Source organism: Sinohyriopsis cumingii, chromosome 15, assembly GCF_028554795.1.
Source record: "Sinohyriopsis cumingii isolate HCF-2022 chromosome 15, ASM2855479v2, whole genome shotgun sequence".
NCBI classification, from domain to species: domain Eukaryota; kingdom Metazoa; phylum Mollusca; class Bivalvia; order Unionida; family Unionidae; genus Sinohyriopsis; species Sinohyriopsis cumingii.
Genome location: NC_142975.1, coordinates 38,811,245 through 38,826,343, shown reverse-complemented (window position 1 = coordinate 38,826,343; position 15,099 = coordinate 38,811,245). Strand labels below are relative to the sequence as shown.

The 15,099-nt window shown below is 34.4% G+C and overlaps 1 protein-coding gene across 1 annotated transcript; it reads right to left on the bottom strand.

The window, feature by feature from the left end:
• Positions 1-4,795: 4,795 nt before the first annotated feature.
• LOC149781643 (cGMP-dependent protein kinase 1-like) lies at positions 4,796-14,792 on the bottom strand. Its single transcript, XM_089934995.1, has 7 exons — positions 14,643-14,792; positions 13,168-13,307; positions 11,509-11,598; positions 10,086-10,227; positions 6,516-6,679; positions 5,418-5,546; positions 4,796-4,868 (listed from the first exon to the last, which is right to left on the bottom strand). Exons 1-7 carry the CDS (start codon positions 14,790-14,792, stop codon positions 4,796-4,798), a joined length of 888 nt encoding a protein of 295 aa, XP_089791121.1.
• Between the last annotated feature and the right edge of the window lie 307 nt (positions 14,793-15,099).

Genomic DNA, 15,099 nt, shown 5'->3' with positions numbered 1-15,099 from the left:
TTAAGGTGTGGTACTAATAAATATGCATACAATTTCTTGTTTCGTGATTCTAGCATGAAAAGAAATTTTAAAAATTAATATCAGGCACACTTTAACCAAGGTCACTGCCACACGATTTCTGCGTCATTGTAATCTATATGTTTAGTCAAGGTGCGACAGTTGTCAACATGCAGCTCCTGGTGAACTTTCAAGGTTCCAGGTATAATAACATGTGTACCTATTTCCAGAAAACAGGACCGACCTCAAAATGTTATGAATGAATATAGATATAGTGCATACGCGCAGGTAGAATTAACACGCATGTCCATTATTATGTATACGTTGATGCCAAATCTGACGTGTAGTCATCTTTGCTAGTCAAAGTTCCGATAAGATAACCCTATCTTTCTAGAGTTTATCATATCGAAAGATTGGTGACAGAACGTGACGTGCACTATAACGACTCTGCCCTACTTCACTGAGGCAAGTTAAATTGTAAATGATATTATGTCACCCTTTTTGAGGCTAATTGACGCATTGTTCACACAAGGAATATCTCATGTTACCTGTAAGTAACAGTATTCTGAAAAATAATCATGGTCAGCATAAAACTCCATAATATTGGCTATAAATGTTTTTAGGATGCTGAAAGAAAAATTACTCTATATTTGTGAAAATGTTTTATTCCGATTGATGGAATACACTTCTGAACAATGCAAGGACGCTTTTCGCATGTAAAGGAAACAAACAACCCAAACAATCATTATTAACAAAATATAAAAAAAACAAAGCAAACAAATTAAAAAGTCAAAACAACCAAATAACAAAGTAAGTACTTGGGCAACGCAAAATATAGTGATGGTCACGTGAGTGTGACAGTACTATGACGTGGATTTAAGTTAAATATTGGAATATTGGAGGAAATACAGGTACTTTACAGGCCATATCAAATATATTAAATGATTGAATTTCAGCCATTGACCTGCATAATTCTAAACTAGTGATGTTATTTACATTGTTTTGCAAGCATAGGAAAAAGTAAGAGAGGAAAAGAGGCTTTAGTTACATAAAATTATCATAGCTGAATATGGATGACCATGATAAAAATCTCTTGGAAGAGTAGCTTCCTTTAAGGATTCTAATACGATGAGGATTCTCATAGAAGACTACTATATTTATTGTAAACTGAGGCGTACTTCTTGGGACGTTTGCTATACAATTGAGGGTTTTATGGATGTATGAATATTTCTGAATCTTTTGTAAGAAATGTTAATAATGGTGTAACACTTCTTTTATATAAACAGACGTAGGTTTTGCGAACTTCTAGGCGAAGGTCACATGTCAGGAACTACCTGGCCTCGTGACGCTCATTCACTTCCTTTTTCGTTCTATATTTAAAAACAAACATAATATCGTTATTTGAGGTATTGTAAATAGCATCAAATTAAACAATATTTACTTTAACATTTCACTGAACATTTTACATGCAGCTAATAGTAAGAAAATGACTCCAAAATGAATCAAAATGCACGTTTTTCAATAACCATGTAAGACCAAGGGGCAACATTACCCTGGCTTTTCAGGATGACGAATCCAGCTGACAATTCAAGCCTCAGAGTAAATTTACCAATCAGTAAACAACAGTTAGGAAACCCTCCAAAGTCAAGGTTCCACCAATCAAAATTATTTAGGTCACAGGGCACTTATCTATCTCATGAATCAGTGTACGACTCACAACTAATCAAACAGGAGCTGAAGTTGTATTGTTTTATCATGATGAACACCGTCCTTGTAAATGTACCCGCCATTGAGAATTTTTTTAACAACTGTTAAGTTCGTTCACTACTGAAAAAGCGTAACTGTACCCACGCGCATCCTTCCAAAGAAAACAATAAACATTAGTTAAGTGAGATTGCAACAAGAGAAATGAGGAATACATTCTCACGAGATGAAAGGCTAAACCAACATTAGGTCAGAGAACCGGACCAACTACTACTAAACCAGACAGAAGCGATATAAATAATTACAAATCCAAATAACAGTCAGGGAAAAGACTTCGAAGCCAGAGAAACACCTAAAAATCTAACCGACAAGACAACTAATAAAGAAAATCAGATACAGCTACCACAAATCGAGCACAAATCAACACTTCAAAGTATGGATGAACAGATAAAAGCTAAAACAAGTAAAGCACAAGGAAGTACTATGATGCAATAGAAAACAAACAACTAGATAATGAAGCAGTGATACACAAACAAAAAATGAGGCCAGCCCCTGTATGGCCAATTGACTTCTGAAAGGAGACCAGGGTTAAGAGAGGGATGCAAGAGAGAGAGAGAGAGAGAGAGAGAGAAAGAGAGGGAGAGAGGCACACACGAACACACCAACTGTAAAACAAATCAGATTTAAATTAAAGAAAGCAGCCTTGTACGATTTGAAACATCTACACCAAAGTAGTACTTGAAACAATAACATATAAAGTAAAATTACAAATTATATCTACAACAATGACTCTAGGCAAGAGCCACAGCTAATTAAAACCAGGAAAGGGGAATAGAGAAGGAAAGAATTGTCACTTTAAATAACTAAATCTTCAAGGATCGAAAACATTTTTTACGAAGGGACACCTTTCAAGTGCTAACCACGCCACACGTGCTTGAGATGGAACTTTAGGTGTCCACAAAAACAGCGTGCACTTCCATAAAATTCAACTAGCATGTATGATTACACGGTACTCAGATTTCATGTACAAAATGAAAAGAATATAAAATATTCAATTAAACGCTTCATCATGATCTTAAAATTTGAATTGTGTTAATTTTAAAATACAAAATAAATGATTAATGTGTTTGTTTTTGCCAACGATTGCCATGTAATATGCATATATTTTGTATAGAGATATCAAGTATGTGCAAATGCAAGTGGCTGATGGCCATCACTAAAATACGTCCAGCAAAATATTTCTTCACAGATGCTTGTAGACATTGTTGAAAATCATAACCCTTCACTCTGCATCTGATGTGCATGCTTCAGTGATTATGCGCGTGCTAAGCGTTCTTGATAGTCTCCAACATCAGGATTCACATTTGATCAATTCACTTGCTTCTCAACTACTAAATTTATGATCATCGGGGAAAAATAGAATTTGACAGATGTAAGGTGGGAATAGTAGAACTGATCTAAAAATCCGGGTCCCAGCTTATTACGTCATCAATGCGTGGATAATCTGCCTCTTCTGTGAAGTTTTCACAATCGAAATTTCTAGCATCAACTGAGGATTCGACCTGAAAAACGAAACAAACATGTCTTGGGTTAATATCCAGCTAGAAAACAATCAACGAAGGAACAACAAAAACCAAGAAAAAATAAAATATTCAGATAGATTGACAACAAATAAAAAACAGTGGCAATGGCCAAAATACGATTCACTCAGTTTGCGATGATATTACTTTACGTGATCTACAGAAACCTGTCCATACATGCAGATACTGTATTTTAATGGAAATAGATGTCAGAGCAAGATAACTGGGAAAATTACATAACATATAAAAGTAATGCCCTGTATTAAATCATCTTATGGGAGAAGGAACGAAAATAACACTGAGCCGTTCATTTTTGCTGGTCCAAATAATGTGTTTGTTTTTAGAAACTGTAGTGTTAGCCGGTGCTTAAATATCGATTTGCATCGGATGGCAATGAGGGACCGATTGCCTCTTTCAATTGGCTGCTGCTAACTGGGGTACTTAAATCAGTTGTATGAAGCATCCACATAATCCAATAAAGTTGGTATATCATGATTAACAGCCAGTTCACATTAATTATCTTGCAGTTTGTTTATTTCTGCATGTTGCTGTTTTTGTGGCTTTGTTTGTTTGTTTGTTTGCGTGTGGAGACGGGCATGGTTCAGAAAATAAAATGGAATAGAGAGAGAGAGAGAGAGAGAGAGAGAGAGAGAGAGATTATAACCGTTGGAATAAAAGGTGGTTCCATTATTCTGCCTCGTAAGTCCTCCCATTGAAATTCGTTAAACCATCCAAGCTTTTGTATTTCCTGAGCGGTGGGGCGTTTGACAGGATTATTTCTTGGAAAGAAAGGAAAGGGAATAAAGCTAATGCTTGAATGAAATTAATCAATATATAAATCATGCAGAGGGCGCATGGTTATTATAGGCATGTCTCTTTTGGCATTAAATGTTTAATTGTTTAGTTATGAGTTTGATTCATGGGCAATACCTTGTTATAAATATTAACATTCAATTATGTTCTACACTGCACCGTGTATACAAGAGACAAAAACATTATATTCCTTCCATTCTTCGCACATTACTTCAAATGGATGACGCCCCTGTGAGGTTTAAGGAACAGTGCATTTTCTACATATTTTCTATGAGACAGATATGCAAAATTGTAAATATTGATATCTTTGTTTGTGTTAATGGCAATAACGGAAAGTGCTATCCTTGGAATCTGCAAGAGAATGCTTGATAATACCATTCTGATTAAGCAAGAGTGAATATTCTACCGTTATAAGATTTGTGTCTATCTATCAAGAAAGACAGACATACAGACAAGGACAGGGAGAAATTCGGGCTAACTTTCAAATCTCTATATATAGAGACAGACAGATTAGATAACAACATTAAAAGGACAAATAAGATAATAATGAAATAGCTGTAAAATTCTTATTGACTTTGTCGTTGTACGGACACGTTTGGCTACAGATGTTCAACCTACTCGTTATTTACGGCAAAAACAAGTGGAAAACATTATGTTTTTCTCTACACATTTAAAGACAATCTATGGTGAATTTTACAGTTTCATAAAAATGCAAAGTCTAGCGCTTCATATATTGTGATATGGTCAACCGTGTTTTCCCGTTTTTCAAATTGTCTAGAAACAAATGAAAGCATAGAGGTATAGTTTCACGTATACAAACACTGAAACCCGTTCGGCAGAGTTATATATCTACTGAGGTGAGATAAGAGAATCCTTAGTTGGTGCACCGCTCTCATTTACTGATACTTACCTAGTTTTGAATTTATTTTCTTTGTATCATAAATTGTGTTTAACCAGAATCCAGCGATAAGCCCTCAATCTGAGCTTTGGAAATGTGTTAATTTAAAATCGAGTAGGTTTTGGTTTTGTGTACTTAGAGGTTAGATGTTTGTTGTCTTCGTTATGTTCTCGGTGCCCATGTTAATCAGACTATAGCCATCGTTCAACTCCTTTGAAATAGCATTTCTAGTATATAGAAAGTATGTGGAAATGAAAGACGAAAATACCTTCTTCCATGTATAGTTTTCATATCCAATCTACAGTGTTCCTATGTCACTTCGGTGGACAAAAGCATCGATCCATTTCAGATATGTATAGTTTCTGTAAGAGACCTTCAGAAATGTTTCTTATATTGTTTGCAAAGACATCAGCAAATCTCCTTACCTGCATAATTTCCTGATGAAATCTTCAGCGATCTTTCTAATTTCGGTTGGGAAGACAACATCATTGATCCCCTTTAAGATATTATTAAATATCTGCATGTCATTATCATCCTTGTCTGCAAATAAGGATCTGGAAGAAGAAATACAATTGTTGAAAGATAAACAACTTCATGTGCTGACTAGGTACTTATAAATAGGTACAGAAAGGATAACCTAAACAGACAGAAAGCATAGCAAAATCAAGAACTCCTAAGGACCAAGTAATTTTCGACATTGACTTGAGATACAGGACGATATATATCTGTTGAAATGTTTTAACCAAGAATTATGTTTCCATCACGTGTCTTCTTCTTCGTCTTCTCTGAGTTATCTCACATAATGGAAATAAATTAGCACATGCTAGAAATAGAGACTGTAAATATTTCACAATTGTATTTGTCAATGCTGATATGATTGTGCGCGATGTCACAGGTTACCGTTTGCTGCATCCGATAACGGTAACTGAAAATGATTACTGACAGATGCATCCGTCAAATGACTAGGTAGGATGTAAAGTAGTGCATGCGTCATCAGTCGCAATAACTCAACTACTATCTTTTGTCCGAAGTAATTTTGCTGTAGCGGTCTCGGTTGTAGTACCAAAAAATGCATTAGATACAGGCGCATACACATTATCACATTAATTAATACTATCGGATGACTGTATTACTTATCATCCACGGGGTATAAGTTTAATCACAGCCGTTATATTATTGTTTAAAACATAATTTATATAATGTATGAATTAAAGTTTAAGATATTTCTTAAGGTTAATACAATGTCGATATTAACTTCTCATTTAAATAGTTTTCTAGCTTTATTTTATTCGTTACTTTCGGTTCAGATATAAAATATATACGTTTTTGCAAAAGAAAAACGTGGGTAGACAACTAGATTCGCTGTTATATATTAAGCATATTATATTATTTATACAAAGAGGCGTAACTTAATCTTTCTTATATGATCGTACTGTTTAAATACATGTATTGCAGGCATAGGCGAGTTTTGGTGCACAGCAAACCGTTTATAACTCCCGTACACAGTGTTTGTCAATTCTTACTGGCCAGAAAGCATAGCAAAAACAAGAACTCCCAAGGACCAAATATCTGCCGCTGTGTCGTGTCCCTTTTTTAAAATGATCTCAGGGGCTATATAATCTGGCGTTCCACACATCGTCTGGGTCTTTTCTCCTGGTCCTACCTTCTTGGCCATACCAAAGTCAATCTATTGAGAAAAAGAAACGAATAAAATGATATGTGTTATATGTAGGTGAAAAGCAGAGTGTATTCGGAAAGTACTTAGTAACCTTAACTTGAAAATATCCACTATAAGTAATGAAAGGTGAAATGATTATCTAACAAACCCATGCGTGAGGATGGGAATGATCTATCACTGATTCACCGAATGCGATCTATATCAATCCGACATGTGTTGCAAATTATTTCTCTAAAGGTTTTACAAAACTCCTGTTAATTTGTGCAGGACACTGGGCACTTAAATTAGTGCTATGAAACAAAAAGTTGCCAATCTATGGAAGAAAAGGATAAACAATGTTACATAATGTTTTCTCACCACATCAAGAAATAATATTTATTATCAAACTGAAAGAATGAAAAACCAATAATAAGAGCGCGATGTATAAGATTCAGTTTTATCGTGTCATAAAGACACGAAGGGCTAATTGAGCAAGGCCACAAGTTCATCAATGTTAGAATATGCCTTTCATTTACATATCTAAAATGCAAAACAAAGCTTGGCCAAAGAATGTTATTGATGGAGAGTTGAAGGCAATTATTTACATCATTATGGGAATAAAACCATTTCCGAGTATTGACTAAAGGTATGCCGTGTGTTTCATTCATTTTTCTACATACTTGATGAAATCCAGTACATTCATTGTAAGGCTAGATGAATCAAAACCAATTTTCTAAAATTGGTTTTGACGCACATCACATTCATGTGTAAAGATTACAGTTCAAACATGTATGGTGCACATTGTTGTAGACTTGTACTTATCAAAGGATGAATCATTATTTGGGTACCATTCTACTATAACAAGCAAGACATGGGTTGCCACTACCATAAGGCGACATAAAAAAATACTGAACGGGAAAAAAATCTAAGTATCTCAGGTCGATTTGTTCCACATGTGTTTCATTTTTGTTGTTGTTGGGTGGTGGTGAAATATCTTAATCGGTTTGGGAATTATGATCTGCCAAAGAAATATATTTAAGAACATGCAGTTGAAGTAACTGATGATGTCATATTTCCACTCCTCTTTATCACATCGGTGATAGAGAGAAGAAACAAAACATGAAGTCATCTACATTCCTTCGCAGGCCAAATGTCTCCTAGGGGACAAAATTATTAATCATACATTTCATAAATAGGACACTCGTATCTACAAAATATACAGGAAATTGACTAGGAGCATGTGTCATCCTCCAAAAATGGATGTGTGATTGATGGATGAATGATCTGACAAATGGAGATAAATGTTCACGTGATTTAATAGAAGAACTTTGAATATGGAACTGTACCTTTATAACGCTTGTCCAGTAAGTGTATCATACACGTTTTGGACAAGATCTTAGTGTTAAGACCCTGCAACTAAATCGGGGATAATGGACGGAATGACAAATAAATTAATGAAATGCAGAAGATACAACCGAATTACGATTTTGGAATATTTACCAAAGATCATTCATATATCTCAAACGACTTTGTAGTTGTGATCTGGAAAGGTCGTTATAACCAACAAACGTATCAACAGGATAAACTGCCGAAAGATTTTACAAATATTGGAAATGAAGCAGTGTGAAAACCATAAAGCAGATATGAACCACTAGTCCAATATGTGTTTCAAGTTTCTTCGAAATACATCGATCTTTTGCGATATACTCCGGACCTTAGAATTGACAAAGAGGGTTTACGTGGAGACAAACGGACAAAGCGTTAGCTACATATATTTGTCGTGGAGTGGGGATAAAGAATAAAACCGAACAAGAAATGGTCATGCTCTTGACTTACGGTGTCGTTTATATTCATGATAACAGCAACTTCATATCAACTCGTGATATATATTGAGACAGTTCTAATGATCATTTAAAATTCGATCCGACAGAAGAATGTAAATTGCCTCAGTGAATAGGAATAGTATAAGTCATTATTTTTTGGGAGTAAAATCAAGAGATATCCATACCGGCCTTACATTTCCTCTGTAGTCCAAGCGGACGTATTTGAGAGTAAAAAGGTGGAGGTTTATATATATATATATATATATATATATATATATATATATATACACCAGTTTTGCATATGTTGTGGAGTCCAAGAGTACGTATCTGAGAGTAAAAATGTATAGGTATACATATAAGTTTTGTATATGCCCTGTAGTCCAGGAGTACGTATTTCAAAGTAGCATTAGATGTATACATATTATTTTTACACTTCCTCTGTAGTCTAGGAGCATGTATTTGAGAGCAAAAGATAGAAGTATTCTCATGTTACTAGTTTAGGCTCGAATAAACAGTAAGAGAAGAAAGAGTGATAACAACAAGCTTATAAAAATACATTAATTTATTTCCCTGGAAAAATTCTGTAAAAATAAAAAATACGAACTTACGGTTTTATTGAATCAAATCCAAAATTAATCCGAGAATTATCAAAGAATAAATTTTTTGAAGTCCTAATAACAAAATGTTCTACTGATTTCACGTTCGAATCCCGACGAAGAATACAAGATGGAAGACGATGACGTATGCTGCATTCTGTAGTGTTGAAGTCTACAGTTACTTATAGAAATAAAATTTATGACACCGGTCTTGGAAATCCAAATTAAATTTGTAAGCAATGTCTTTTCAAAACGTCTGTCTGAGCACATCTCTAAATATTTCCAGAGGAAAAAAGAATTTATTCTTTTGAAATCTAACTGATCTGAAGAAAATTATAATTCAAAATCTGGCTATAACGAAATAACTTAACATCAGTGTAAAAAGCCAAAAACAGAAATCTCTCTCTACGCATCTTTATTGAAACTAACGGATGCACAGTAATGGATAAATTGCGAAACACAGCGCCATATGACCGTGTTGACATGTAATAAAATCACGTGCACATAATATGGCCTTGATTAGGAGAATGGTTTTACTCTTAGAATAAAATAAAATAAAATTGTTTACATATTGAATCATGACCTTGACAACAACCAATCATTTTAAAATAAAAATAGAACTTATATACGTGTTTGCTACTACTTTTGAATCAAGGTTAGGTTCTAGGTCAAATCCTGGTGTTTACGAAAGAATGATTCAGGTCAACTGATTTCCTGGAAAAATATTATCTCCAGTGAATAAATTTACATTATAATAGCATATAATAGAATGCAAAATTTAAAACTGACAAACAATTAAATTAAAATAAATATGAATTAAATCAGATATACGTAACAGTATACATACCATTTTTGCACATGCTCTGGAGTCCAAAAATACGTATTTGAGAGTACAAATATAAAAATATATAAAATAAATTTTGCATAAGCTTTGGAGTCCAGGAATATTCATTTGAGAGTACACGCTCTGGAGCCATGATTACATATATGAGAGTATAAATGTGTAGGTATACATACCAGTTTTGCATATCCTTTGGAGTCCAGGAGTACGTTTGCGAGCTGAAGATCTCTGTGGATGATTCCTTTTGAGTGTATGAAGCTGAGTGCCTCTACTATACAGGCTGTGTAGAATTTTGCAGCTGTATGACTAAAGTTCTTTCTATAACAAAAAATCAACAAATTTAGAAGCGTAAAGGAGCATAGCATTGGGCTTTGGTCAAAGTCGACATACATTGCGTTCTATGAAGATTTATATTAAAGCCATCAGACCATTCTAGGGCATTCATCTCCTTCCAGAGAATATCAACAACTCACATCTCCAACAAATATTTTTTCATTCAGAAAATACAAAACGTTAACCTTTTCTCAAAAGTCATATTCATCAAATATTTTAAGTTCCTCGCCGTTGCTACTATTCACAAGGTCTAAATAAAATTATGAAAATCTAAATAACTATATAACCAGAATAATTCAACATCTGCAATTCTTAAAAAAGCAATTTTACACTAGTGATTTTTACGTGTTTTATGTACTGAACTGATAACGTCGAGAGTCACGTGACATTAGTTCAAAATGTTTATAACTAATAGGTATGTGTTAATTAAGGCAGTGACGTAGGAGGTCGAGTCGTAGCACCCAAACTGTACTTGTGAGAAAATAAGCGGAATAAAAGTAAATAATTTTGTCACATTTGTTCAATGGGTGTTATATCTAAATAACAACTAATTAATTAATTTTGTTTATAAGGATAATCTTTAACCTTGGAAAAAGAATTTGTTACAGCTGATGTGACTAATGCGTGTAAATCACGTAGACAAACGGATCGCGATTATATTTGACAGAAAATTTTGTTTCCTGTCCTTAATTAATCCCCGTGATCGTGTTGTAAGGTTTGAAGAAAGCCCAACATAATGAATTTATAAAATGACACAAACGTATAATACAAACACGGCCAGTACTGCTAATAGTGTCCTAAACTTGAGGGATAAAGGCCATTTTGTCTCTCATTTAAATAAGGGGTCACTTGAAATTACCTGAATGTACCAGGTAACCAATGTTGGTTTCAACAGGAAACTTATGGTAAAAACAGTGTACAAGGAAGAAATCATAGCTGCTAGATAACACGATTTACAAAATTAGCGCCGCCATCCATAGCAAGTATACACGCACAAGTAGAATAAATGTAGTAAAATCGATCTCCGTTTCTTCAGATAACTTTTATGATGACATAAATATGTACGTTTGTGTCATCAAATTATTGTTCACCTATAAGAGAAAGATGACCTCTACAGTGCCACGTACGAAAGTGTTAGTTGATGTTTCTTCTTCATTTAAATTTGGAATTTAACACCATCCTTTAAGTGTTAGCTTTCTTGAAAAACAAACAAACAATTACGGTAATAAAAACTAAATCAACAGTGTATAAAATTGTTTAACTTACTCTTCATTTAACAAGGTGAACAGCTCGCCTCCAAGACAAGGCTCCATTAACAGGTACAGATGTTCATCATCCTTAAACGTTTTATGCAACCTTGAAAATAAAAATAAAATTGTGAAAGAAACATAGCTCCATATCTGTTGTTTGAACATGCCTACCTTCCAACTATCATCTATGAAGTACTATAATTGTAATAACATGTTCAACTGAAGATGCCTTAATTATAAATATTTTAAATGGATACAATAGCTACTGAATTTTCGTCAGGTCTAAATGTCGATAAGATTCTTAAATTTTTTCATGATGCTTTTGTCATTTGTATGAGTTTGATTATTCATTTGCAGCTTCCACGTGAGACTCGATATCTTATTAAAAGGAATGCATTTAATTGTATTATATCATACCCGACTTGTTTGTAACGTCTTTATAGGCCAAGGATTGCATGTCTTAATATAGCACGATTGCTTAATTGTTATTGTCTCTCATTCTATGGAATTTAAGCACATGAGAAAATCAATTTGTGTTGGACAATGGCGAATCTCGGTGGACAAGTAATTTTGTGCCATGATCTCCTTGCAATATGGAAAAGTGGTGCACGTGTTTTTGTATTTTTTCTTCATTTCTTTTAATTCAGTCTTTTCACAATCATACATGTACTAGTTAATGTAATCTAATCTTTCTCACCTTTTACAAATTTACTGTTTCTTAATGAACAAATCCTATTCAACACCCCTATTTAATAGACTGAAGCTCTATAAAGTAAATTGCCTCGAAATAAGCATAACAACTAAACATTTACCGTCTTTCCTAAAAGTGAGTGACCCAGCAATGACTGCTCACTTACTATTTTGTCCAGCTTTAATTGACAACATTGCTTGGATCCATGGAGTGTTCATTGAAGTGAAAAACTTAATACAACCTAGAAAATAGTTACTGTGCAAATGGGATCAGAAATGAATTCGGTTTTCGTTCGGATAATACGTATGGCTCAATAGCGAACCAATGCATCTGTAGACCCAAAGAGTTTAAACCAATACATGTATAGACGCAGTCAATTCAAACCAATAGAAATATAGTCCCAAACAGTTCAAACAGTTCAAACCAAAACAAGTATAGACCCAAACAGTTCAATCCAATACAAGCATAGACCCAAATCGTTCAATCCAATACAACTATAGACCCAAACAGCTCAAACCAAACAAAGTATAGACCCAAACAGTTCAAAAAAACTATTCCAAATTTGAGAATGATCAAGTGTCATGAAACACTAGGCCGGTCTTCCGTAATGCATACCAACATGCTTACCGAATTTCTTTTGTCTACATCAAGTGGTCATTGCATTAAATATGCTAAGAAGATAACGTGCGTACCAGGTTTTATTGGTCTACTTGAAACCGATTTTGCTTCATCGTGCTAACAAGGATTTTGTCAGAAAGAAAGTTCAAAATGATCAATAAGCAGTTTTCATATCCTTTCCAAGAGTATGTAAATATGTCTACGGCTTCATCTTGCAACTAAATTTCTTTCGTTCTTTATTTAGGCAATCGTCCTAAAGAGAGCATAATAAAAAATGACAATTGGACAAACAAAACGACATCAACATCTCCTATTAAGGACAGCTACAAGCAGTGGGAGGATGGAAAATAAAAATCATAATCTTACCTTACAATGAAATCTGATCTCAATTCCGCCATAATGTTCTTTTCATTCAGGACCTGTGTTTGTTGGCCGATTGCTACGATGTGCTGCTTGTTGAGGATTTTTAGAGCATATGTATCTTTGCTGTTATTGTTTTCCTGCACCTGAAAATTATTCACACACGTAATATGTGTACTATTTCAAGGTATTGTCTTTCCTCAAGACGTGCGTTTATGTTCTACGATTTAAGGTATTGTCTTTTTTGAAGACTTTTATTTGTGTTGTGCAGTTTAAACGTAATGTTTTCACTCAAGACTTGTATTTGTGTAGTAAATTTTCGCAGTGTTGTGTTGACTTACTACAAACAAAGTCACTTACAATCAATGCACATTATCCACCAGCCGATACTCACCGTTGACTTTCAAGATTCTCTCTTGGATCAAATGATAATCGATGAGTATTTATCGAAGTGTAACTAGTACCCAATCAGTCGCCAAAAAAAAAAATTGAGTGATTTGTGTTAGATTTGTGAGTGATTAATAAGATACATACGTTTATCCAACCAAATCATAATCATTTAATCCTTATAATTCCAAATTTCATCCTTTTGACGTCAACATAGCGGATTCCATTAAAACAGAGTCTACATTAAAGTAGTACGTAGTATTCTTTTTTATGCAGATTAATCTCAACGTCTTTGCTAGCCATGAGTCACCATCATAATTTATTACACAAACATGCTTTATATTTTTTCTTTTATTCTTACTGCATTCTACGCAGTTCGACCGCATCCATTTTCATTGAGATCCCCCGCTTTTGCTTCGTGCGACCATTATCCTAATAACAACTAGATTAAAAAGAAAATGTCGAAAGAAAATGTTGTAGTTTATGAGGTACGCATGCCCTGAAAAACCTGTCACATTCTTTATCTGCAAAACAGGGTTATAGTTTCAGTGGATAAAGGACGTGCAATTGCAAATGTGTTTGAACCACTAATTGGAGGTTTTGTTTGCCAAATCTGTTGATACAGTGAAGGCTTGATCGAAAAGGAATGGAATCCGTATGGGAACAAAATATATGTCCCATAATTAGTTTATATGATATGTGACTCTACCAACTTCTGTTATTGTATAGGGATTAAAAGTGACCAACCTGGAATAGAGTGAATGATGGACAGACAAACAAAGTTCATATATCCCACTTTTCTTAAAAAATACGAGGTTTTAGTTGGATGTGATATTTTACATCATAACAACGTATGTAGGTTATTTAATGACGACGCCACTGAAGTAAAGGGCTTTGCCCAAGGACAATACAATGTACCCGACCTGGCTCATCCTATGGTAGGATTCGAAGCAGTATTATTTCGGTCTTGAATCTCTCACGCCAAACGAATGACCCACCGCGTCGCCTACATTCATTAGTTGTTCCTACGACATGCAGGATTATACATAGGGACAAAAAGAGGAGAAACACAAATTGGAGAATAAAGTACTTACCAATATTACCCTTCCAAAACCTCCAACACCCAGCTGTGTTACTATATGCAGGTCTTGTAGCTTCAAGTTTGCAATTTCTGTTTCTAAACTAGAAGAACGAAACAACAGAAGGTCATTAACGAAGCAAATAAAAACATAAGAAATGTTCATATCTCCGACAAATATATTACCTTATCATGTTGCATTAGGATAACTTTCTTTCCTACCTCAACATCACTCCTCCCGGAAAGACGTAAAATGTCTTTCTGACTATAGGTTATATAGACAGCTGAAAGTAACTCTTAAAGGTTAATCCCCCCTTCCACCCGCTAGGCGCCCACCGTTATATTCAGTTAAAACCAGTTCGCTTTCGCTGCCCTGTGCTCATCTGTTCTTCGGACATACCAATTAATCTTGATATTTTTTATACCTTAACTTATCTCACTCACATTTACAGCAGTGCAAAAAATAGATTCTT

Coding starts and splice junctions, on each gene's coding strand:
- LOC149781643 (XM_089934995.1), bottom strand. CDS start 14,792: ATGAACATTTCTTATGTTTTTATTTGCTTCGTTAATGACCTTCTGTTG. Junction 11,599..13,167: donor AGATCAGATTTCATTGTAAG/GTAAGATTATGA, acceptor TTTATTTTCAAG/GTTGCATAAAACGTTTAAGG. Junction 5,547..6,515: donor TTTGCTATGCTTTCTGGCCA/GTAAGAATTGAC, acceptor TTCTTCTTCCAG/ATCCTTATTTGCAGACAAGG.